Source organism: Perca fluviatilis, chromosome 24 (genome assembly GCF_010015445.1).
Source record: "Perca fluviatilis chromosome 24, GENO_Pfluv_1.0, whole genome shotgun sequence".
Classification (NCBI taxonomy): domain Eukaryota; kingdom Metazoa; phylum Chordata; class Actinopteri; order Perciformes; family Percidae; genus Perca; species Perca fluviatilis.
In genome coordinates this window covers 3,620,487-3,647,928 of record NC_053135.1, presented here as the reverse complement: position 1 = coordinate 3,647,928, position 27,442 = coordinate 3,620,487, and the positions used below count along the sequence as shown (strand labels likewise).

The 27,442-nt window shown below is 40.8% G+C and overlaps 1 protein-coding gene across 4 annotated transcripts; it reads left to right on the top strand.

Moving 5' to 3' along the window:
- LOC120554441 lies at positions 1–27,253 on the top strand. Of its 4 annotated transcripts, XM_039793320.1 has the most exons (7): positions 1–883; positions 1,078–1,774; positions 19,816–19,870; positions 23,957–24,252; positions 25,776–26,042; positions 26,510–26,662; positions 26,751–27,253. In XM_039793320.1, the coding sequence occupies exons 4-7, from the start codon at positions 23,970–23,972 to the stop codon at positions 26,915–26,917; spliced, it is 870 nt and encodes a 289-aa protein (XP_039649254.1). In that variant the 5' UTR covers positions 1–883; positions 1,078–1,774; positions 19,816–19,870; positions 23,957–23,969; the 3' UTR covers positions 26,918–27,253. The 4 variants fall into 4 exon arrangements, with proteins under 4 accessions (XP_039649254.1, XP_039649253.1, XP_039649255.1 ...); XM_039793319.1 differs by lacking the exons at positions 1–883; positions 1,078–1,774; positions 19,816–19,870 and adding an exon at positions 23,294–23,386; XM_039793321.1 differs by lacking the exons at positions 1–883; positions 1,078–1,774; positions 19,816–19,870 and adding an exon at positions 23,340–23,475.
- The last annotated feature ends 189 nt before the right edge of the window (positions 27,254–27,442 follow it).

Here is a 27,442-nt window from a genome sequence, read left to right as displayed (position 1 = left end):
CTGCGGTCCTCAGTGAGTTGTGGCGTGTGTATGCCAACAATTTTCTGGTAACTGTTGGTAAAATAAACACCTATTTGGTCTGGACTGTACTGCTGCCTCAAGTCTCCTGTTGTAAATATCCAACCGCTACACGGCCATTCTGACAAGTGGTGTCAAGAAGCTGGGGCCTACACCGCAGTGAGGAGTTGAGAATGATTAGAGGTGCAAAGAAAATTGATCAGCAGGAAGATGCAGATGTCGGTGCAAGTGCATCCCCCTGACCAGGGGGCCATGGCAGCTGGCAACCACTGGGGAAAAGCTAGATGAGTTGGCCGGTCTGGTCAAAAATATTCTCCGTTCTCAAACAACGAGAGACCACCATTTGGACCAAGATTTCTCGTGTCAAGAACAAAGGTAGTGCTAGTGTTTTTGCCTGTGTTTATCATAAATAATCTTGAGTGTGGCACAGACACTGAAGACTCTTCCAAGCTTACTGGAGGCGCATTTCCTAATCAGGGGAGAGCGGTGAGATGGGAGCTACTAATATATGTTCTGTGGTGGAGAGCAGGAGAAATTCAGATGTAGAAGGGACCTGAGGTGGTGCAGGGGTAGACGGCAGTCTAGAACTGATGAGAAATCCTTTGGGTGTGCAGTGGGACTTGCGTGGGCGGCGCAGCTGGACCGATGACAGGACCTGAGGGGGTGCGGTCGAGACCTTTGGTCGAGACCTGCGGAGACGCCCTTTGGGTGTGCAGGAACGACGCACAGTGAGATGTGCGAAGGACAGCAGAGCTGAACCCAGGATAAAGGGGCAGGCTGTCAGACCTCGAGGAGTACGCCTGGCCACTGGCACTGCACGGACGCACCGACCGGATGTCACCGGCCCCCTTCCCCGCATGACAAGGTAAAGACTGTAGTCCCTTCTAAAGAACAGGCGGCTTAAATCTTGCTTAACAGTCTAATAAAATAAACTGTACTTTTGCTGCTGCTATTGAAATTTACCCATATAGAGACAATTTTAAAATCAAACCAAGCGTGTGTGGGTGTGTATCAAGCCTGGGGATTTAAAGGACCTAAATGTCTACTTTTGTGACACAGTTTCAGGTGAATGAAATGAGAGAGTACAGACAAGTGGGTAGAGCTGCAGGAGAAGGAGCAAACGGAGGGAGGACATGATGAAAAAATGACCCAGATGAGGGGACAAGTCATGCAAACAATGTTAGATTTCAGAATAAACCTCCAATCTGCAGAGAACCAAAGCTGCTCCTACTGTCCCCCAGATGATGACATTGGGAAAAAAAATGTTGACCACCTTTTGAAAGAATGGCTCAAGTCTGTCAATGGCCAAAAGCTGAATAGGCTGTTTGCCTGGTCCCTTTGCTGATGGGTAATGCATGTAGTGTATATGTGCTCATGGACATTGCAGACTCTGAAGATTATGAAAAAGTAAAAGAAGCAATTTTGGCAAAGTATGAAATGACTGCAGATACGTACCGTTGAAGATTTCGATATATGAAAATGTTTCAAGGAGGAACCCCACGTGACCTGTATGTTGGTCTATAAGACCTGTTTTCCAAGTGGGTAAAACCAGAAGAGTCCACAGTGAAGGAGATATCTGAAATGTTGATCCTTGAACTGTTCCTGAGGATGGTGCACCCTGATCTCGAGGATTGGATTCAGGAGCATGACCCTTCTACTGCAGAGAACGCAGCTCAGCCGGCTGAAGTCTTCACAGCAGCCAGAAGAGAGACCAGACACACCACCTTTGGCCGAGACAACAACTATGCCCAAAGCAGTAAGTCCACTGGGGGTGAGTGGGGTTCTGGTCACACTCAGGGTGGAAAAATGGAACTTGTGCTTCATTCTTCTCTACAGTAGCAAAGTTGCCGCCATTACCTGTTGCCTCCCGTCTAGGCCAAAATCTCTTGGGACACACACGGATGTCGGCGTGTTCGGGGTCCAATTTCAATTTGGTTGAATTTTGGCTGTAAAATCAGCGTAGTGCGCTAGAGCTTGTGCAGCTGGGCATGCTGGAAATTCAATATAAGGACCATGTTATGCACAATGTCAAACTTTTGTTAAAGCCCTGTTAGGCTGAATCTCACAATTTAAAGTTACAAACAATGCTTTGCATTCTTTCTGACATTTAGATAGAGTAACTCTGTCATTATCATTTCCTCTGTCTCTAATTGTGTTTCTCTCTGACTCAATAGTTCTAGACTTCCAAAGCTTCTTAGTCAGGCACAACTTTTGTTTGATTATTTCCTTTAATGACTGCACCAATGATGCGTCTTTTAAATGTTTTGGATAATGGCTGCATCCTTTATTGTACTTAATAAAGGCTTTTAAGTCGTTCCATTGACCTTATTTTCAGTTCATTTTTGAGTGAATTAATGCAAATGGTGCATGCAGTAGCTACCTATATGAAGTGCTACATTAAAAACCTATTAAAGGCAGTAACAAGTCAGCTCCTACAGGACACATTTTGGGAAAAATGTCACACTTATTGTTCTGAATGCACTTATTGTAAGTCAGTTAATATGATCATTATATACAGGTAGATGCCTCAGGCCCTGCAGCAGGGAATATGTTAAAACCATTTCTTCCATTAAAAAAAAAAAGTGCTTCAAAAAAGGTTTTTAGTGTCTCACAAAAGCAGGAATAGAAACTAGTCATTTGACAGTATTTGGACATCATAACACGCTGCAATCCTTTGCACTCATTTATGTCTTTGTGAAACTGCACAGTGGTGTAGATTTCAACATGTAGTCTGTCATTTTGATGGTGTGGTAGAGTAATTACAGAACCATAGCCAGTTTTGTCCATGGTTAATAGAGATTAATAAGATAATTTCTGCATGCGGAGGAAAATTAATTAATGTACAATGTTCTGACCTCTGTCTGAAACCTCCAACATCCCTAACCACACCAGGCCCTTGAATTATATTTTTAGAGGCTCTTTTCATTCTGTGTTTTTAATGATTTAAAATTAGTCTGTGCCTGCATGCATTTACACAATTTCAGCTGCTAGGTACGGCTTTAAACATTGGTACAGTTTATCCTTCTGTTATGTATTTGTTTGTGTAATTGGCTTTTTATTGTAATTCTCATTATGATTAATTGTTGAGCTCTTTTGTTTTGTCGTGTGTTGGCCTTAACATTTCTTCATGCTGAATCATGTGAACAAAGCCTAACTGAATGTAAACACGATCAGAGTTCAGTGCAGATGGATTTATTTCCCCACATAGTTCATAAGCTCCCTCTTGCGGACATTGCATCTTAAATTTCACATTCAACTTCCTTATGGTTAGTAGTGTCAAGATAATACATGATTAATGGACCTTTTTCACAGCAGACATGTTGACTTGTCATAGTAGGAAAAGCACAGCTGAAACTGATAACCTTAATGATGGCTCAGTTCCATCAAGTGTCCCAGTAAGATATTTCAGTGAGTCAGCATGCACAATACCAGGACCTCTCCTAAGTGGAATGCAGCCACCATTAATGGGTTTGAATACACCTGTGCTTTTCCTACCATGACATGTCAACTTGTCTGCCGTGAAAAAGCTCTATTTATACAGATTTAGGGACTGTATGAACATTGTTGGGCTGAGGAGGAGGGGGGCTAGCAGTTTTGAATTGTCACATTTCATTTATTTACTAATAACTAAAAGTACATAAGTAATTTAAAATTGTATGCTGCAATTTAAACCGTTGAGGAATAATTCCACATTCTCTGAAACATGCCTATTCGCTTTCTTACCGAGAGTTTGATGAGAAGACTGATACTACTCATGTCTGTATGGTAAACATGTAGCTGGAGCCAACAACCACTTAGTTTAGCATTAAAGCTGGAAACGGAGAGAAACGCCTAGCTTGATTCCGTCTAAATGTAACAAAATAAAGTAAAAAAACGACAATTCCATATTATACTGTGGGTTATGTGCTGAAGTATTTCTATTTCTTCCTAAGCCCTGCGATTTTTGTTGCCCCACCCTGCATCCCAAAAATAAAAATAGACGTTAAGATCAGATGATGTCACAAGCTAATATCTATGAAAGTAAATGGAATATAATATAAATATGGAATGAGTTGAATATAAAGTTAAAGATCCTCCCTAGCTCTCCCAAAAAAGTCATAGTTCTTTTAGCAAAGAGAAAAACCTTTTCTGACCTCCCCCCCCCCCCCATAACTTTTTTACGGTCCCTTAAGGAACATTGAATTCTCATATATATATATATAACACACACACACACCATTATCCCTTAATTTAGTAGTGTGTAGTTAACGTACCGTAAAGCTACATGAACATTAGCTCCAATAATGCACCTAAAAGATGTTCTTATTTTGCATCAGCAAAGTACTGTGGAACTATTTTCACCTTTTTAAAATGACATGATTCTATACCAGCATCTGGCAGTGGAGCCAAAAAACGAACACCTGTAACTACAGGTACTGCTTGGTGGCGGTTAGCAAAGTGCTGTCAGCAGCAACTAAGTACCTATAATCATTGTAAAGAACATCTTGAAGGTTGTCAACCCTTTTACGGAGACCTCTTTATGTAGCGAATTATACAGCATGTGTGCTGGATAGACGTCTCTAAAATTGCAGCTTAAACGCATGTAAAATGCAGGAGAAATAAAGTGGGCAATTGTTGCAAAATGATTAATACAAAGTCAAAACAAATGTCAATACTTTCAGCTGACTGGGAACTCAATAATTTGGAGATATTGAATCATAATCTAATTATATTGTTTCCATTTGAGAAATGTAATCCTGGTTTACGGTGGATTTGTCTTTATGGGGGGACTAATTTCTTTGACAAGGATCGTGTGATAAAAATCTAAAAGTTAGAAATGAAAGATATGTGGGGGAGATTGACAGCAATGTGATTAAAATGTGGCAATTAAGTAGTTCCTCTTTATTATCCAGCGCACTTAGAGTGAAATGTGGGACCTGTTCACCCTCTGCAGAATGAATGAGGTGTTTCACTGTTTAAAATGAATGATTATTTTTTTAAATTTTATTATTTGCAGACTGTTTGCATTTAGTTAACTGTTCTCGAAAACACCCTGATCAGGTTAAAGATGTGAATAATAGCATGTTTGTGCCGCCACCACCCCTCTGCACCCTTACCCCAGCCACTTCATATACTCATATAGACACCATATCCCCTCCATAATGCTACCTATCGCGTTAAGCCTCTCATCCCCATTCAAACCCAGAGCTTCCTTGCTCCTTTCCCATTTCAATCTGCACTCACTGTAATAGAGTTCGCTATCACATTCTCCCAGTGGGGCAACTTTGCCTCCAAGCCAATCTCTTTAGCTGTAGGTTTTCATACTGTCCCTGGGTGTGAGTCATGGGTCAACAATGAAACTGTGAGTGCTCCCCCCACCCTCTATTCCTCGCTCTCCATTGGCGCTCTGAGACCCCGGCGCCTCACAGAGCGTGGGCTGCCCTATGTTGGATCGTTGGAGCGCTGCAGTGTCAACAACCTCTTCATGCTTTGTGCAGGGGTGAATAACTCAGGGCATCCCAGCTGAGATGTGTTTTACTTAGTCGTACTGTGGTACTCCACCCCGGAGTAATCTGCAATAATGGAGCTGTTGTGATGTAAACAAAAGACCTCCAGTGCTGGTGTCTTTTATACCAAGATAACCCAACAAATATATACCAACAAAATACTATTTACACACACTGGATACAGAGATTTACAAGAGGAATATAAATTACCAACTGTGATAATCTATTAATCCCTTTTTAATCATTTTTTAAGCAAAAACATTGTCTGGTTCTGCTGTTTGATAGCCTTTAAAAAAACTGAATCTTTGGGTTTTGGACTGTTGGTCGGACAAGACATTTGAAGACTTCCCTACGGAAAATGTGATTCACAATTTTCTGATGTTTTTTTTCAGACCAAACGATTAAGGAGCCCTGAACTCCTCTACATGATCTCTCTCTTTGTCAAACATACCTTCTCAATTCCTTTGTATTTAGGGGAAGAGACTCTGATTAATTAAAGTGTGGTGCACTGCAGAAGAGTCGTGTTTGTTGAAGCTTTCACTGGTCTACAGCTATTTGTTAAAAGTGACAATGTCAAAGGGTAGTTCTGTTGTTAAGGAGCAGCTATGTGACGGTGGTGTGCCTGGTGTTCTGAAGGCTTATCTCCTGATTGCAAAACTTCCTCACATTGAGAAGAGTCACTGCAATCTCTGATTTACGTTTGAATCTGTTACTGTCTTTCAAAACAATCCCCCAATTTCAAAATCATGTCCAACTGATTGGAGTCTTTTCCAGAGGGTGTGTCAGCGTGATGGCAGCAAAGTGGGCTGATTGGAAAGATTTATTGTTGTTTGGCAAGGCGTGCTGATCAGAACCAAAGGCCATGCTGTGATGTGTTAATCAAACAGTGTGTGTGAAAGGCCTGTCGCTGATGAAAAGGAGACTGATGGGCGTGTTTGAATTCTACAAACCTTAAAAAAGGAGTGAACGTAGCCCTTATGTGAGTGTCTTCATTAAGCACTTTGATCTAAAATCTCCATCATTGCTGGAACATCTGTGCCCCTTTTTAATGGCCGCTTTAAAGAGGGATATTTTAGTGTGAAATGCATATTTAATCCTATTAGAGTCCATATAACGAACAAACCATGTCCCATCCACCAATTCCCACTGCGGTTTTCAGGATTACATTATAATATAGCAGCTATAAACCAATGGTGCCAGAATAGGGGGGAGGGGGGGACAAGACTTTTTGTCCCCCCACTTTCAGGTGTTCAGTGCTGCTCAACTCTACTCATGTCATAAAAGTTACTAAGATAGCCACCCTTGTTCTTTTTTATTTATTTTTTATTTTGGTATGCATTTTTCTTGTTGTATTCTGGCAGCAGCAGGAGATGTGACCGGTGTTTTTAGTGAGTTGGATGAACTAATGTGTCTCTACCTCACTGCTGAGCGAAGACCTGCATCTGACCTCAGTAGGCGCACTCAGTACTTTGGAAAAAAAGCGTAGCGGACTAAACCCTGCTGTGCTGTGGTGCTTTCTATTTGCTAGGCATATTGGTTGGTTGGTTGGTTGGTTACCGTGTCCATAATAACATTAGCCCTAAATGTTGTGTAATAAACAAGAATACACTGTTGTTTTTGTGTTGAGAAATGTCGCAGATATTATTGTAAAATCCCCATTAAAGTAAACACAGACAGTTAGGGTTGGGTACTTTTCGCATCTGAACCAATACCACTACCGGTACCTGGAATTCGGTTCCAATACCCACCGGTACTTTTTTTTTGGTACTTTCCCTCTGTAATTACAAAAACACTATATATATATATATATATAAAAAAAAAAAAAAAAAAAAAAAAAAAAAAAAAAAAAAAAAAAAAAAAAAAATAAAAAAATAATAAAAAAAAAAAAAATATAAAAAAAAAAAAAAAAAAATAAAATAAAAAAAAAAAATAAAAAAAAAAAAAAAAAAAAAAATAAAAAAAAAAAAAAAAAATAATAATATATATATATATATATTATATATATATATATATTATATACTGAACATTGTTATTTAAATAAAACCCCTCCCTCCTCCCAAACCCGTCCCTACAACCTATTCAATTGAATAATTATAAATTTCTTACTCACTGTAACTTTTATTGTTGTATTTGTATATTATTATATTTTAGCTTGTTTTATTTTAATCATGGCCGTTTTTAATTTCTCTTTAATGATTTATGTAAAGCACTTTGAATTGCCTTGTTGCTGAAAGGTGCTGTAGAAATAAAGTTTCCTTGCCTTACAATCTCAGCCTGTCAGTCAGTCCCCAGGGCACAGAACCCACTGTTGTGCCTGCTCGTGTCATAGGAAGTGTAACGTCAACAGCACCGTGACTGTTTTTGGCTCGCCATTAATATCATATCACGGTGAAAGGTGTCTGCAGGAAGTTTTGAAAAACTGTAACCACACTTGAAACCACTTTATCGGCATTGCCATGACTCTCTGTGACTTCAACAAAACTGCAGAGCCCACGTTGCTCCGTCCGCACCTGTGTCGGACCTCTGGCTCTCTGTCAACATCCAGAGAGCTTGCGCTTACTCTCAGGTACCAAAATTTGGCACCGTTTGATTTTTACCTGAACCAATACTCAGTAGTACCGACGTGATTCGGTCGGTACCGGTAAAAGTATCGGGTTTGGTACCCAACCCTACCGACACTAAGGAGAGTTCCAGGTGGTAAGGTCCGTTATCCAATGGGAGGGACAGGTGAAGCGCTCGCTTTGAGTGTCAAATGTCGCCGCAGATGGGATTACATTGGAATTAGTTGAAAGCCCCCTGCGTCCGTCTGCATGAGATGCTGAAAGACACCTTTTGCGTCAGTGTCAAAGGCCCCTGACCAAGCGCTGGTTTTTGACACGCTGGGAGTGAGACGGTTTCTGTAACAGTGACTCTGAGCCCTAGCCTAGAAATCTAGATGCACCCTAGCAGCAGCAAATTTAATTTGCAGCCAGGGGGGTCTAGGCACTCTCCGTTGACTTGCGAGCTGGAAAAACCAAACTCTGGTCAGGCCAATCACATCGTGTATAGAGTCGTGGGCGGGCTTATGGCTGCTGCTGCTGCGAACAGCGGTCTTCTGGAAGACTTGGAGTTAAGCTTTTCTTTGAGAAAAGAACAAAGAACGGCACTGAAGTCATTCTTAAAAAAGGAAGATGTGTTCGGAGTTTTGCCAACCGGATACGGCAAAAGTTTAATCTATCAACTAGCTATCGCTACCTTCTTCGTTGCTCTGCCTGGTTGTAGCGCTAGCCTAGTACGTGCAGAGGGAATTTGAAAGACAACCGTTTATCTCGCCCCTCGGATTGAGCCCTGTCAATGGTGAGTTCCCAGACCCAAAATCTTGATGTGGGTCTGGCTTGTCAGGCTATCGGAGCCCCTCAATGTCCTTAATTTCTTAAATTCAGTTCACACTCACCATAGAAGGCCTTGCATGCTCACCGCTTTTTGGCAGACTGCTGCGCTAAAAAAATTAATTTCTTAGGATTTCTTACCATTTTGTAGTTGTACAAAAAACTAATGGGCTAGGCTGAGACTGAAAGGGAGATGACGTGAAAAAGTTGACTCGTCTATTACGTCAGCGAAAGCTGGACGCCCCCACTTCAAAACTTATCCTGGCACCACTGCCGTATACTGTATACCGGGCAACATGCAAGTAGGACCATGTTTTGGCTTCTAACCGAAGCATAAAAATGTTTGTATGAAAATTTAAGTTAAATATAGGAGAGGTCATTGGCTTTTAACAGTCATACTTTTAAAGGAATAGAATGGTTTGCTGAGAGTTAAATGAGAAGACTGATGCCCCTCATGTCTGTATAGTTAGGTTGGTATAGGAGGATTTTGTTACTGCTGGTCACAACCATGCTATTGGTTTCCCTCTATGTATAACATATTTATATTTAACTCTTTTAAAAAAAAAAATAGCATTTCCCAAAATCTCACACTATTCCTCTTGAACAGAATCATAAAGTTTAGCAATAAAGGTAATATTTCACTAAATGTACACACTGTGTTTGGAATAAAACCCTTCAAATATCCTCCTGTATTTTTCACCTCAGTGCTCATTGCGATTAAGCCCTATTCTTCTCTGTCTCAGGAAGCCTCTCCACATATAAAACACAGCCCGGTCTCTTGGCAACTGGCACATTATTCTATTCTATTAGAGGCTTCAGGATTAATAATTATGGGGTTTAATCTGAAGCATGGCTAATGTCCAGCCAGGCTCTCTCACTGTGGCATTGTGCTACAGTGCATTTGGGTCTGGAGCAGGCAAATGGTCGCTCAGGTCTCCAATGCAGCGTCCTTTTATAGAATGTCAACAGCTGGAGGAAGAAAAAGAAAAAAAAGCAATGAGGAAAGAGCAGGTTCTTGCTGAGACTCAAAATAAAACAATTTACACACAACTGGGGGCCTTGGCTCAAATCCTCCCGAGCTGGGAGCTAATTAAAAAATGTGACCTCGCACAAAAGAAGGCATAAACAAGTTTTATCCCCCTTTGCTCTGGTGCCATTTCCATTTTTTTCTCTGTACCCTTAACTGAATGAGTCTCAGGGGAGTCCGACTGAGAAAAATGAGTTACTGATTTCACTCTGACAACTTGGCTAAGTAGCTTACAGGAGCAACAACTGCACTCTGAAGGCTGCAGTGTTTCACAGTCAGATGTGGCTCTCACTGATCATTTACATATAAGAATTAATGTCTCACATTGGAACTTGATACAGTATTTTAACAGAGGAAAAAACATGACATTAATTAAAACATTAATGCACATAAAACTCGTAAAGTTTTGACTATCTGAAGTTATTTCCCACTGTGGTTTTTGCCCACTTTGAAGTAAATTAATCACTACAGCAGCCATGTAAAAATGGGTCAGTTGATACATCGACCAATAGCTTTGGAAGAAATATTGGAATTTGTCCTGCTACATAATTCACACCGGGACTCAGTGTTTAAAAAAAAAAAAAAGGCTGACATTTGATGAATACATCCATCAAACAAGTCGATTAAACTGGATTCTGGTGCATGCGAGAGAGCTTTGAATTGTCCAGACTGCACACTTTGTACACATGTTGTTGAGGATTTGCTGAGGCTGTCAGGCCTTTTGTGAATGTGGATCGTTACATTAAAGAATAATCCCTGTAACAGACATCCTACAGATCAGTGTTATTTAGATCCAAATAATGCCTAGCGAAGTATCCCTGCTAGCTCATGGCTCAGTGTTTAAATGTTTTTACCTTTTTAAGATATGTAGCTGTCAGAGTGACAGTGGGTGAGCAGGAAGCGATTCAGTGTCTTGCTGAAGGACATTTGGAGAGGATAAACGGCTTTTGATGGATACACACTGGCTGTCGGCTGGGATAGAACCTGTGACCTTTCCGATAAAGGAAGGTCTCTGTACCCACTAGGCCACCCGGCCACCTCATTTCTTTTTATATGGACAAGAACCAAGGTCAAGAACATGTCGGTGTTGCATTTGCAGTGACAGGTGGGGATTTCAGCACTGAATCTGTCCATGATCTCTGCGAAATGACTAGTTGTTGAAAACAGCAGTGGGAAATAACTAACTCCAGGTACTCTCTTTACTTTAATTAAGTACTTGTTCCATGCACTTCTTTTTTTGGAGTACACCACTACTTCCACGCAAGTACAGCGACCCTTTCACTATGACCATAGTGCTCCGATCAGATTACATGGTTACTTTTTTGCTTCTGCTTAAGTAGTTTTCAAGTTCTCCTCTTGAGTCTCATTCAAATAATAATTCCGATTTATTACAGGTCTTATTCTTGTATTTATGGTAATAATGCCATTGTACTAACCAATATATTTTATTAGTCCTGTGCAAACATATTTCAAAATTCTCATTTTCTACAATATCTGTGCATGGCAACTACGGTATGGTTTAGGTTGCGGGAAAGATCTATGGAAAATAAATATTGTAACTATGGTAAGGGAAGATTTGAGGTTACAGTAAATGCAAACACGTTTATTTGTAGGTCTGTGAAAGGTATATTATTAAAAGAATAATGATAAGAGTACCCCTATTAGCAAATATAAATCCCCACTGATGATAACCTTACTGGCCTATAGGTAAGGTAGTCACTACGAGCCACCCACAGATACAGTTCATCCTGAGAATTCACTGTGCAAACATGTATGTGTAACAGTAAAAGATGATTTATGAAATCATGCCAACCATATTTTAATAGCTTAGTATTCTGCAAAAAATGTATGTATAAAGGCTTTAGGCTGCCATACATGTTATTGTAGTTTAATATGCAACTTCATTTTATACAATATATGTAGTAGGGGGGTCCCTGACCTGTCTCTTTCAGTTAAGAGGTCCTTGGCTGAAAAAACGTTGAAGACCCCTGCTATTGAGTACTTTTTTATGCCTTTTTTCCTACTTTATTAGATACCCATCATGTGAATAGAAGCATCTTGGCCTGCTGACCTGCCAACTCCGTCCAATACACTGCGCTTGACTTCACCACAACACAGAGTGTATGGGTTGTAGCTGCTGCCGTAGTGGGTCAAGCACACGTCGCATTTTTTTCCTAGACCGTGGTACAAAAAGGGTCAAATCCTTTAACTGGAATATGGGCTATTTCAAAGTACAGATTCCCAGCCCTGGTGATGAGACATGAACTACTGTCTCCTGCTTGAAAATCTGACCCGCTTTGCATCCATCCACCACCTCCACACCATTACTTTCCACCTCGCTATATAAGGGGAACGTAAATCTTAGGATACCGGGCGGCACAAAATGTTACCTTAACCAATGGAAATGATGGAGAAAACCATAAAAATAAGACTGTATATTATCTGTAATAAACCAGTACTATGAGGAGGATTATTTAGTACTCTTTCCACCCTGGATTATCATTTAAGACACAATGATAACTTTGACCTTGCAGACTTACTTTTCCCAGGGGGGAACTGCCACGCATGGAAACTATCAGACAGTCCCTATCTTTGGGTATTCTGGTGACTCATTCCCTTACACACTTGTAGTTGCAGACATTTGAGCTACACACGTATTACTTGCACGGTGATAAATCACATCTTTTATAGTAGTACCTTCCCTTTCTGTGTTGATAATCTAGAAGCCCTATGATGCAATGTCTCGATAGAAGCCAATAAAAGCCGTAGATTATTAATGAGCCTTTGAATAGAGAGAGTTTTGAAATGTCTATAGGTGGGTATTCCAACAGACTCATCCCTCACCTGCACCGCCGTAATGAGACACCCGGTGAGACGAAAGGGAGGCAGCATGGCGAGACAGCGCAGAGCAATCTTCCATTGAGCCAAAGATCTCTGCAGCACCCTGAGAGGCTTCACTCTTCCGATGCTTATTAATCCTGAGAATGAAATGAGGTTAACAGTGCTGAGTGGTTCAGAGACAGCCATCAGCGGTAGGGTGTGATTTTGATCTGCGGATAGAGGGGAACTCTTTAAGATTGTGACAAAATTAGGGAAGACTTGTGGAGCGAGATATCCATGATTTGTTAAAAGTGACATGTATTTTTCTAAAATGACTGACAGCGTCAGATAAGAAGTTTTTTGTAAAGAAGTCGTTGAAATCGTTGGTTGACAAAATGCAACAGTTTGAATGGATCCTCCTTTTGTATTTAAGAGATGCTTGCAGCATTGTATTTACTTGTGTAGTTTGATCCATATCTAGCATCTAGTCTAAAATGCTGAGTCTCACCTCAAAGCTCATTTATTATCTATTTTGTAGCTTTTGATCATTTCACATTATCTCCTGTTTCCTAGGCGAAGAATGAACTTTATATCTCAACTTTTAAGCAAATGTGGAGGAGAATTCCTGAAAGTACTCTGGGCAAACTCCTTGCCTGGTTCAAGAATTACAGCATACATATCTGATTTGTTCAGCCATTCAAATAGGTCTGGTGCTTATTGATGACCCCATTCAAATATATGTATTCCACATTAAATATAGTTTATTAAATGTGTCACCCTGGATGTTAGCTTTTAATGTGATTCTCATCCTCCTCTCTATAATTGTCTGCGTTAATCCCATCTACTTTTCATGGACAAGTCTGTTTTTTGTGCCAAATTCATTTTCAAAGTGTCAGAGTATGTTTCATGCTCTATTCTTATGCTCCAATGATTTTTGGTTATTTGTTTTATGTTTCTTAATGCATGACATTAAGTGGAAATTTGCTCATCCAGGCGTGCTACTAACACCGCACAAATTATTGCTTCAACATTTTGCATTTCATCCTTCTTTGATTTTTATCTGCGAGGCAGAAATGAAGCCCTATAATTTTTTGGCTCATAAATATCACTTTTGTGTTATCTGATTGTAGAGTTTAATCATATTGAAGATGCAATCTGAAATATAATTGCTGTTGTTTTCATTTTGGCGACAGCTTTGGCGCCAAAGATGCTTTACTCCAGCGATTCTGCAATGAAGCCATCTGTCAATCAAAATACATTTTTAGATGACGTTTTCTTATTTGGATAGGTATCTTTTAAGCTGCTATAATTCATATTTTTATATTAACAATTGATGAAATGACTATGTGGAAGGTGTCGCTTGTAGAATTATCACCCGAGTCGGCAGATTTCATTAGAAAAGCTCACCCTACCTGTCCACCACCAAATTGCCGATGCACAAAGTTAGCGGCAAGCTGATGAACATTGTGGAACATTTAGCAGCTGTAGAGCCAGATATTTCCCTCAGGAATTGGTGGAGACCAAAACAGAGTCCATGAACACTGGACTTAAATTCATTGTTTATATCTAGAAACATGATTCCAAATGAATGCTTTGAATATCAACTTTATAAGGTGTTAATATTGACAAAAACAACATTATTTTAAGTAATAATAACCGTACAGAGCAAAAGAGTTATGCTGCAGAAGTTACTTTCTGAGGTTAAAACTGTATAACTGGATATCACAGTGCAGTGATATGAAATGTTTGTAGGAAACAGAGTTGAATACAAAATGAAAACCTCAAATGTTATACTTATTAGGATTATTACTTGAAAATTGAGCCTCTTGAGCCGCTTCAAGAATGGCAATAAAAACACTGCAGCTGTGGATGAAGTTATTAAACATGAATAATTACTAATCCTTTCATCTACATGAACTTAGAGGTAGTTCAGCAGCTTAGGACAAGAATATGTTTCATGCTGGAAAATGTTCAAGGGCCACTCAGAAGTCTTTCGTGGGCTGCAAGTGGCCCCTGAGCAGGACTTTGAGTACCACAGATCTACAGTGCCATGTGTCAGTGAGACTCTCTGAGCACGGCATTAACTACAGGAGTTGGCTCCTCTCACGCATTGGATGGCAAGAGTACAAAAGTTTTCTACAGTGCATGTTTGCATGGTGATAAGTAATATTTTATTGAAGGTGTGATATGGCCTTACCTACAGAGGATGGAGGCAGTCTCCGCTTCAATCAGAATCACACATAACGAATGCACGGCTGCGCATTGCCGGTGCTGCAGGCGAGATTGCTTACGCTCCCTTTAGTGTTTGAACTCATCCGGGAACACATAAGTGAAATAGGGGTCATCACACTCCTCTGTAGTCGCACAAAGTTCCGTGTGTGTGTGTGTTTTGAGTGGGCATATGTGTGTAAAGGACGGCAAGTGAATGAAAATGCGACGCAGCAAATCTCTGAGCAAATCCTTTGCAGTCCATTTCTATATTCTTTTGAAAATCCTCGAGCTCCTCTCTCTCCCGCTTTCATGCTTGATGCAGCCTAGAAATTTTGCGCCGCTGCAATTCTGCTCACTCAACTGCTCCTATACTATTTTTTATGGGCAACAACAGCTAACCATCACAGCCAAGAACCATTAACAGCAATGGTACATGTGGTTTTGTGCTACGTCCCCTGTAGCGATTGATGAAAGGTGCTGCCCGGTTGAGAAACACTGCAACAAGCAGACAGTGATATTCGTTACCTGAATGATGCTTTGGGGCTGCGGTGTAGTGGCCAAGAAATATGAGCACCCAGGTTTCTGCCCCATTGGCCAAGAGGAACATTTCCCCACAGTCTCACGATTAGTTTGGCAGGCCTCCCCCCCTCCTCCCCGAGGTGTGATTCTCCCCTGCAGCTGTTTGTTGTCACGGCCATGTGAAGTATTGCCCTACAGTCGCATGCCGCTGCACTAAAATGCATCACACTGCGAGTTTGTCAGTTCAGGATATATGAGCATATGTGTTGCTTTATGTGTCGGCTGCTGAGTGTTACGGCACCTTAAGCCATCCCTGCCTGCCCACGCCGCACAATGGTGGCTTCTCAAATCCGGTCGTAGCATTTGCATAGAAATTGGTTCTAGATTGGGAGATAGGCCCTCAAAAATGCTCTCTCTGTCTTTCTGTGTCAAACACACACTCGCACACACACTCACACAAATAAACAGTCATATAGAAAGTCAGTTCCTTTAATGCCCAATCACTTGGAAACATGGAACACTGCTCAAGAAAGTCCGAGGGGAGGACATAATGAGAAATAGATCTAAGGACAACCCTTCATGTTTACCGAAAGGGTGAGTGGCAACCAGAGAGGATTTCAAATGCAGAAATTCTCTTTACGGCATTCTCTTTTAAGATATCTGTAATTTACATGCCTTTGGTCCTCCAAACTCCATTCCCAGTTGTTTAATATTTATTATATCAGAAGTTCCTTAGTTTATCAGCCTTTAACAGTAACTATCCTTGTCATTTCTGCTTTCTTGGAGAGTAAATAGAAGAAGGTTGACTGGGCAGAACAGGGGAAAGAGAGAGGAGGACATGTGGCTTGAGCAACAAGCATTTATTCTGAGACCTCTATCAAGAGGATCTGCCACCGCTATGGTTGAAGGAATAGTTCAACATGTTAAGAAATACGCTTATTTGCTTTCTTGCCAAATTGGATGAGAAGATCTCATATCTGTATGTTAAATATAGGGCTATAGACACCAAATCTATGTGGTTAATGCATGACTGATGGTTGTTTCCTAGCCTTAAAGAAAACTACATTCACAGTGACATCCAACCATTGAACCAGACTGACTGAGATTATTGTTGTTCAACACTTAAGTATAGCTTGCCTATAAATCTTAAAGCAGTGTCATCCTGTCGTAATCCTAAACGTGCATATAAACTAGAATTTGTGTGAGAGAGAATGTGGCTGTACGGTTGATAGTGTACTCTACTGTATCTCCATGTGGAGAATAGAGAGAATATCGTCCTTTCTATTGGCAGCTTCTTTCTAAACAAAAAGGCTTTGTATGTGGATAGGAAAAGAATGAAACAACAATGTTCAATACATGGCTTCGTTAGGAGTGGGTGCTTCCCGAACGACAGCTTTGTCTTGTTTGTTTTTTTTCTCTTGATGGACAATAATAATTTGTTATAATTTACACTGCCACAGGACATAAACATTAGGTGTGTTCAAAACCATTCCCTATCACAGAAATCCACTATAAAATACCCACAGTGCCCAGCTAATTTTAGCGCACATACGATGTACCCTACATTTTACTCTTGTATACCACAATGCAACGTGGTTGCGTTTTCCCGGAGGAGAAGAAGAAGCAAAAGGACTTGTTTGGTTATTCCCAATATCACACGTTATATAGGGAATGGTGAGTGAGTAAATGGCAGAACGGTTTCGAACACAGCTATTGTTGTAAAAGGCATTTGAGCAATCAATGCTGTAGTTTTTTTCACTGCAGACCAGAGCAAGCAAGAGCCAAAATTTCAGGTCAAACCACTTTCCCAAAACCCTCAACTGCTGCGATCATCAGTTCCTCCTATTGCTAAACTCTCATAACCAGGCCAGGTAAAACAGGAGACTGCTGCATCGTCAGCCATAAACCTTTTTGACGCCTCCTTGAACTTTTTCTTATTTTTTGGGCATTTTTATTTTTGACAGGACAGCTGAAGACATGAAAGGGGAGAAAGAGGGAGAATGACATGCAGCAAAGGGCCGTAGGTCAGAGTCGAACCTGGGCCCACTGCGTCGAGGAGTAAACCTCTATACGGGCGCCCGCTCTACCAACTGAGCTATCTGGGTGCCCAACTTTTTACAATTTCTTCCTGGATATTGAAAAGATGTTTTCGAGGAGCCAGAGTTGGAGGAAAGCTGATAAATGTCAGAGGTTGATAGCTAAACTGTGGGCCGAGCAGCAGGGGTCTGGAGAAACGAAGCAGGGTAAATGGCATTCTGTTGCAGAGACACTCAGCTGTATTGACAGCTATCTCAGCGGGCATCATGAGCTAATGCCAGGTTGCCTGATGCAGGTGTCTAAACTTAAAGAGCACCTTTCTGTGTGTGTGTGTGTGTGTGTGTGTGTGTGTGTGTGTGTGTGTGTGTGTGTGTGTGTGTGTGTGTGTGTGTGTGTGTGTGTGTGTGTGTGTGTGTGTGTGTGTGTGTGTGTGTGTGTGTGTGTGTGTGGAGTATGAGTGGGGCTGCAAGTTAACAGATGGAAAGTTTTCTCCTCGCTTTGTGAATATCATATGTGTGATTTGGAATGTCAGTACGACGTATTTTAGGCTGATATCTTCAGAAAAGAACTCAACACCTTTTGCTCTGTGATATATGAGCAAGGAGCAGAAATTGTCCTGGTGTCTGAGAAACCTGACAAATGTGTCCCAGAGAGGAACACCAGCCAGCTCAAGCAACTGTATGGAACATTATCTGCCAAGGACAGTTTGTTTTTGCAGTTACGTGATGATGTATAGCATTCCACAGCTAAATAAGACAAGTGTTTCTTCTGTTGTCAGGCAAGGGGAATCTGACTTGACTTAAGAATAGCCGATAAAACATGTTTGCAACAATCCGCACAAGCACTTAAACAACAGCTTTGTCTCAGCTGCATTAGTAATGACTTATTACTGCTGTCATTCATGTACTGGATGTGCTATATATCACAGTATTTGACAGTAATAAAACATGTCACAGCATTTCTTGAAGATGTAATTGAAAGTGGCGTACGATTTGATTTGTATTCATGAACGTGCCATCCAGCTTGTTCATGGAAAGTTCAATTGCTTGCCTGGACAACAGGAGCTTTGAGAAAGCAGGTTTGCGTTTTTTCTTCTTTTTTTTATTAAATTGCTCATATTATGCTTTTTGTCTTTTTCCCTTTCCTTTATTGTCTTATAAAATATATCTTTTTTTGTGCACGTTATAGGTTTACAAAGTGAATAAGCCCAAAGTCCACCCCAAAGGGACTTACCATCTCCAAAAGAAAACACTGTTCACAAACTGCTCCAAACAGCTCTATTGTAGTCCAGCCAACAAAGATAGAACAGAAGTGTGATGCCTCACTCTGTAGCTAAAACAGAGCTCAACACAACAAATAGCAAAAAATTGCCGGTGCAACACGGATGTCTTCTACTTGATGATTTTATTTCTTAAGGTGCATAACAATGACTAACGTTTCGATGCAAAGTTACATCTTCATCAGAGTCCTTGGAGAAAATGGGCAATGGACCCGCAGAAGCGCAGAGAACTCCCCCTTTTTTCCTTGAGAGCTCAACACACTTTTTGAAAAGAGGAGCCGTGCGGTACAACAAAAATATGGTGTTTTTTGAAAATTAAACCATGTAAAACTATTCTGATATAACCTCTAAATACAATTATGAACCTGAAAATGAGCATAATATGAGCACTTTAATTAATTGGCCATTTAAATTGTAAGTTTTTTTATATCCTACACCTATACCTATAATCATCATAAACATTATAATAATTAGTAGGCATTATAAAAGAAATGGACTGGACTTAAGCACTGCTGGGGAAAAAAGGACATTCTCTGCATCTGGATGGAATTCTTTAGCTTTAAATTCTCCCACGTAAATGCATATAATTCAACTGCACTAAATGTCTGAAGGTGTCATTTACTCTGAGTGATTAAATTAGATTTCAGACACCCGGCACGTCGACTCCAGATGCTCCATCTGACTGAACACGGTGTGACGCGTTCCAGAATAAAAGAACAGAGAGCTGCAGGAAAGATTCTATTTGCCGTTGAAAGAACAATCTGTGCTGTGCGGTATGCACTTGAGAGAACAGACCATTGATGGGATTTTGAATAAAATCAGTTTTGGACAACAGAGCTTGGCAGGTATAGAACTGTATCTCAGAACCACCTGTTTCCCTATGTAATTAATTACCGGCAGATCATGATTTTGCTCTTATGTTGGACTATGAGCACAGCCATAGAGAGCTGTTACTTAGATGTTTCGTGGAGTGCAAAATTCACATTATGTGTTTGACAAAAGACAAAAACGCTGTCCTTGTAGAGACTAAATGTTCTTTTTTTTTTACAGCAGGAAATAAGGGTGCAGGCTGGCCAGGTTGCCTCCTGTAAAGGCCTATATAAAGGTAAGTTAACAGCAAGACATATTTTACAGCCTGTTGAAGTGAAGAATAGAATCTCACACACCTCGTGGCTTTGTATTAAGTTTTATGTCGAAAAGTCTGTCATGGATGTAGCACATAATGTGAAGCGAGGGTTCGGCTGAATTCTGTCCAAAATGGATGGCTTCCAGCTCTCTAAAGAAATCCATCCCCTGCTCCTCTGCAAACGAGCCAGGATGTTAACACTATTGACATTAGCGATGTAGGCGTACGGGGCCGGGGAGGGGACAGCCAAGTGTGTGCTGAAGTCCCTCCGGCAGTATTCAATGTTTGTCTCTGTGACCCAGAACTACCTTCTGACAAAAGCGCTACCTCATTTCAATGCTAATGTGCTGTTATGGGTATTTTCAAAAGCGTTTGCTGCTATTTATTATGAATCAGCTTACCTGAGAGGCGCCGGTTAATCCTGTAGATCCCTGCACAGCTGCTGTGCGCCAAGAGGTCATGGAGATAGTGTTTAAATAGACTCTGCCTCCCTTTATTATTCCAAGGGGACAACAACACGTCTGTACACAGCCGGCAGATTGACTATTTTCTCCCTTTTTTTTTTTCTTTCCCCTGCATGTCTGCTAAGTGGCATCAAGGTAAATGTCACAGGGTCAACTAGCACACTGTTTTCACATAACAAGACCTCTTCTGGTCGTTTCTTCATGTCTAGGAAGTCATTTTATGAAAAGCTCGGAGCGACCCGTCCCAACCTGGAGGCTCGCAAGAAGCTATCGCCAACAATGACACTTTCTGAGGCAGGTTGTGAATAGAGGACAGCGTAATGTATTTGGAATATGGACACTGTAATGGGAGGGAAAACAATCTCAAATTGCCTCCAGCTGTTCCCTTTAATAGACGTTAAGATATTGGGAAATGTACATAGCTGTGTAAATGCCAGCAACAGTCAATAGAAATGGGGAAATATGTTATCTTTTGGGGCAAAATATCACAAGGAAGACTCAACTTGTCATGTCGGACGAAACATTCGGATGGCGCCAAAAGTAAAGAGTTGGTGTCCTCAGGGACATCTTCATCCACCTGGAGGTGTCCAGTACAAAAATAGGTCTACATTTTTTACAGTTTTTTTTTTTTTTTAAGGTGAACCGCTTGGCAGCATCTACCTGCAGCAGTTCAGAAGTGGTCACTTTACAAAGGCCAGTGAGGGGAGCTCAGCAACACTGATAATACAGCACATTTAGATTTGAGGATTTGGTGTTAATGATAATCAGATTGTCTTGAACCGCTGCCTGCCAGCCAGCCAGCCAATGAGCTTTGACGGAAAGTTTCCGCGTCCCTTTTAACTGTGATGTCAAAACGGTTGAATCGGTCCTCTCTCCTTCAGTCTTGTTTAATGTTTTGGTAATTGTGGCATTGATTTGGAGCCAGTCCTAAATGTGTGTGCTGTCACTGTTGTTTAGTTGCACTCTGCAGAAAGGAGCCGCTGGTTTACCTCAACTTGCTTGTGTCTGCCAAAATGATTAACACACCGCACATTTCAAGCGACCCTCATGCCCACAGTATTCACATTATTCATATGCCTTTTGAGAGAAATGTATCGATCTGTACATTTGTTGACAAGTGTGATAACTAATAGCCGAGCCTTGTGATGACTTCATAGTAAGAGAATTCCCACTACGTTGCTTTCAACTCTTCAGCTTCTACAAAAAAAGCTAAAGGTGATGTTGAGGTGAAGGCTGCCTGCGAGAAACCGAGACAGCCTCTCTGTTTCTATCTTTCATCCCAGACATGTGAAGACTTTCCCCTCCTACCTCATCTGTCTGTTGACCTGCTTCATATCGGCTGCCGATCACGCTCGGAGAGCCCAGTCAGTTTTAATCACACTCTGCTTGTCGAGCGTCCAGCGGCCATTGCTGCAGCTGTGGAAAACCAGAAGAACACGGAGGCGAGACGAATACCAAATTCACAATTACACGCACTGACAACGGATCCTGGATCCCGTAAAGATGACGCTACAAAGATCAAAGCCAGTTAGTAAAATACGAATTTCTTAATCAACCATAACTCTTCATGTCTGTGGTTCTTGTAGCCTATCCCTTTTCCTCCGCCAGATGGCACTGTGCAGTGACTAGACTATTTCACTCTCCTTAGACTCCATGTGTTCTTGGAGGAAGAGCCAAAGTTGCCTATTTGTATAGGAAATTGATTTCATGTGAGTTCTGTTTTTTTGATTATTTGGATTATTTATCTAATTTGTGCCAGAACATTCTGGCCAAAATACACACACAAACGGAAACTGAAATTGGGGTAGAATTTGAAAAATAAGGAAAACAAATTAAATAGCCCATTAAAATATCCTCACTAACATTTCTTGAAGAGGTTTTGTGCCTCAGTGGAACAACAGAATCCAGAAGTTCTCTGTATATTTCACCCTGACGCCCCCTCCTCCTGTGATGCCAGGAGAAAGAGGCGGCTGTCGGCATCACGCCTCTGGCTGTTTTACCAAGCATCAACCGTGGTGACAACACATACTGTATATCTGCTGTGTTACCACAGTAACTGCTCAATGCTGCATTCCAATGTAGCAGCACTGACATCTCTTGGCCTGATGTAAAACTGTCACAGGACAGAATAGAAATCCTGTGCTTTATCTAATCACACCTTTTTGGGCAGTTTGGGGTACTCGAGGGAGAAAACTTCCGGTGTGAATTGGATGGTTTTGTCTTTATTTCTAGAACAAACGCATGCTGTAACCATATTCATATTATTGTTTGGTGAACATAATAAACTAAGAAATCTGCTCCGTCTTACATGACTGTATTTAATCATCTTTGCTAAAAAAGAAAAGAAGATTCATACAGGGTTATAATATGATTTTATTATGAAGAAACAAGCTATAGACACACACAGTAGAAATTATATACAAGACGCACTTTTGCTTGTTTTAATTTCCTTCTGAAAAACCCTTGTAAAAAATGTAAAAATATATATAGGCTATAAATTTGAGATATTATGATTGATATTGGAGATTTCATTTAAGCCTGAAATTCAAAGTTGAAAAAGTTTGTTCTCAATTGAAAACTGAAAAAAAATATTTTTTACAACTAGCCTACGTTTATAATCCTGAATAAAAAAAAATCATTATTTATTTTTCAATGAATCTCACATCACATTGTAAACAAATAACTGAAAAAGAAAAGATATTTCCGATCCAACGTGACTGTAGACAGAGCAATTTAGAGCAATTGACTAGTATTTAATATTGACAATGCTTGTATATTTCTTTTAGATATTTGAAATATATTTGACCATCTCATTTGATTTAATTTTTTATTTAAATACTGTAGAGTTACACTTGGAAATCATGTTTCCCCTGTGCTTTTCTCATGGCTGAACGCGGCCAGCAGGGGCGCTAGTTGTCACTTTGCCTCTCTGCCCAACCGGTAAAGAAAGCACTGAAGGTAGAACCACGCATGCGCAGCGCGCTGCTTGTTTGTTATTGTCGCAGTCTTCTGTCTGCCACTTTGGGAGATGGTAAGACATGACTTAATATATCTCTGTATAGGCAACGGTTTAAGTACATTTTATTTAGATTAAAACATAAATGGACTGCTTACGTGCAGGTTAGTGTCACAAATTATTTTCCAAAAACTGAGTGTCCCAAATGATGAGGGTCTTATTTGAGACCGGGTAGGTGTAGAAATGTAGTAGAAATGTCAGAAAAGTAGCTTGATATTAAACACCCCTTTACTTAATACAGCAAAGCCTCCAGGTGGTTTAGCCGGTTCATAATTAATTAAGGACATTGTATGGGGAATTGCACGTATCCCTAAATAGACTCTTGGTAGCATAAGTCTCGAAGCAGGGTTATCATTTGAAACAACAATGATTTAGGAGCGGCTAGAAATGGAAACTAGCTTCATACAATACATTGTTTTAACAACTGAAGTGGGTACGTACTACGTTGACCTCATATTGAACTATTTTGCATTGAAATGTAACGTCACACTACATGTACTGATGCACTTCACACATATATTGTTACAAGGACATAAGCTTGATACTGTGTGTGGAGTTTTCAAATCTTAAACCCTGTGTTTGCAGGTGAGGCTCTCAGATGGAGGCAGTGTGTGAGCAGCAGGTCCATGGAGGTGATGATGATGAGGAGGAGGAGGAGGAGGCAGGAGCAGATGAGGCCATGCTGTGGTCCTTCCAGGAGGCTCTGGAGAGACAGACCCTGCAGATAGGAGCATCCGCCTGCGGGGCCACAGCTGTTGTGGACGTGCTGAAGGCCCTCGGCGTGGCTGTGGCCCCTGAGGAAGCAGACCGCTGCGTCCAAACGCGGCTGAGGAGGAACGAGTCACCGCTGCCGGACTACCTGCTGTCCCGGAGTGAAGCCGGTAAACGTCCTGATATTTAGGAGGGCCAGCTGTGGGCCCCCTGGGTTTGTCTCCTCCACCTTTGTGGCAGTGGTGAAGTGTAACTAAGTATATTTATTAAAGTATTGTACTTAGGTACATATTCCAGGTACTTGTACTTCACTTGAGGATTTAAGTGTAATGCAACTTTATACTAGAACTAGGCAATATATTGGTATTACATCAAAATCGATATATGAGGCTAGATATCATCTTAAATTGTTGTCTTTTCCTGGTTTTATGGGTACCCTCACTCTAGCATATGCTGACACACATTCATAAATACTACATGCAGTGGGCTACATGATCCCTGAGAATGTCCCACAGCATTATAATCCACTAATGAATAAATAAATGTAAATATGAATATATATTGCACCCTATAAATATTGCAGATTCCTACAGATAGCCCTGACCAAAACACCATCAGATCCTGTGCTTTTGTACTGTCCCTCTCATTTACCAGTCTAATTACTGAAGGGACAAAAGACTTGCTAACCCTGGCTGTTGTCATTGTCCATTGCAGAATCCTTTGCCCCGACAGCTTAGTCGGAAGCTGTTGTGCAGAAAGCGAGCAGGGTCATTGATGATGTGCTTAGCCTTACTCAGAATTACACAACTGAGCAGCTGACATCTGGTCACACCCACTAACCCACTCGCCTTTCTTTGTTTTCCAAACGCGCAAATCATGCCAAAGGGCAGGATGCTGTGTAGGACAGCCTTGCAAAACATAACGATCCACATTAAGTTTCCTTAAGAAGAACATTTGCTGTTGCAGTTTTATTTTACCTTTTACAGTTGAATGTACATCAGCTGGTCATCAATCTCTATCCCTAAGTATCTGTAAGCGTTAACTCCTATGATGGGTTCATTGTTAACCTTGGCGAATGGGACTCCTCTACTACATCTCAAATCTATGATCATTTCCTTTGTTTCAGTCACATTGACCTCAAAACACCATTTAATGGAGTCCCCTACCTTCCTCAAAACCACCCAAGGATGATTTGTCAGGCTTTAGGTGCCCCACCAAGGCTGTATCATCTGCATACTTAAACCATTTCGGGTAATAAAATATGAATACATACATCATGACTTTGTATTGGTAGCATTTCTCAGCCGGGCCTCTGGTGTCACAGTAGCAGAGATGATAGCTTCCCCCCTGAATGAGGCTCTGCGACGCCTTGAACACATAAGCAGGTTTTCCTCCCAGAGTGACAGCTGGCTGCACTGTCAACCAGGCAAATTCAAACGTAGCCTCTTGAGTTAGACAAAGACTTTTATGTCTCTCAGAGGAGCGACTGTAATTGACTCTTTAAGCTCCGTTACACAATTTTTGCATTGATATTTCAGGCGTTTAGCTCAAGCTGTCATCACACATGTGAGGCTCTGAGTGGAAAAGAAAACACACTTTGTGTTCATTGGTCTTGGATACTACAAGTGAAATATAATACGTTTCTGTATTTCTATAATGAGCTTAAAAAAATAAGGATTATAACTTCTTTCAGGTGCGACTCACGCTCAGCTCATCCGAGGAGCAGAGGAGGCCAGTAAGGGGAAGGTAATGGGTCGCTTCTTCCACCTTCACCCTCGGCGGCTGGTCAGACTCATCCCCTGGCTTGCACGCTGGATCCAAAACGGCGCTGTTCCCGTGGCGACCATGAACATGCAGCTGGCTGTACCCGAGGGAGAGGAGGTGCCCGACGCCTGGCACCATCAGCTCATATTTGGCGTTGCACCTAATGCTGTGTTCATGACCAATCCTTTAGATGTAGGTGAGTAATTGCAAAGTAGGGCTGCACAATATATATATATATATTTTTTTTATCGTTATCAGGATATCAACTAGCGCAATAAACATATCGCAAGTTTTTTTTTCGAATTATTTGAAAGAAAATATCAGCAGAAAACTGCACTTTAAAATGTAACCATATTCTTTTTTTTAATGGTGATTTTAACGTTCAATTCAATTTTCATTTCAATCAATAACCTAATGTTGGAATCATTTTTTAATTCAACAAGCAATTTGCTGTATTTTAGCAGAATACTAAAAGCAGCAGAGATGAGTACACTTAATATCTGTTTATGTATCGCAAGTCATGTCGTTATATTCAACGTTATCTCATATATATATATATATATACATACACACACACCTCATATCGTGCAGCCCTATTGCAAATAAACTGCTCTTTTAGGAGAATCATATCACCTGATATAGATGCATAACATTATTTTTCAGTAAGTGAGGGAGAAGTGCACCAGAGACTCTGCAGTGAATCGGTGTTGCTGATTCGTCGAGAAGACGTCCTGCAGAGACTGACGCCAGATTGCTGTCTGTCCAGCTTATCAGACAGCCAGTCTGACCCACGCTGGAAAGCCCTGGATGTCGAGGGTAGAAGCAGTTAATTAGGGTTAGGGTTTTATTTATGCAGATTTTTCATCTGTTACATGTGTTTTCATCTCTATTTTCTTCCTATTAGGTCAAGTAAGGCAGATGGCCCTTGACGAGCAACAGGAACAAGATCCACCCAAGTTAACGCACATCAAGATCCCCGCAGCGTACAGTTCAGGCATCACACTGTTTGTTGTACGACAGACCGAGTTAGGACAAGAACTCCTCAATGCTCCCGAACTCCCTTTGTTGTAACCGGACTGCCACTCATGGACTTAAAGCTTGAAGACCTATACATTGGGACGTGAAATATTTAAATTGATAAAATAACGCTATTGATCCTACTGAGTAGGATCAGCAGATATCCACCCTGCCGACGACCGACAAACAAAAATCAATATTTATTACTCATTGTTATACAACCTCTGTTCTCTAACCTAAGCTGCACAAGCATCCTTTTGCAGCAAGTTTCCACATGTCATCAAACTGCTGAAAATATCTTAATTTCTATCACTGATACCTTTTTTACAATGCATTTTCAACAGTTTCATGTCAGTTCATTACTTGAATAAAGTAGGTTTGAAATAATGAGAGGAGTCTCCTTTTTACTACATCTATAACATCACATAAAGCTTTCCCTCATCTGCTCCTTGCTGCATCCAGCCAATCTCATCAGCCCCTATTTGGCCACTTTACACCTTCTTCCAGTTAACTTTAGGATTGACTTTCAGAACATATTGATTTTTTTTCAAAGCAATAAATGGCAAAGCTCCAGCTTAT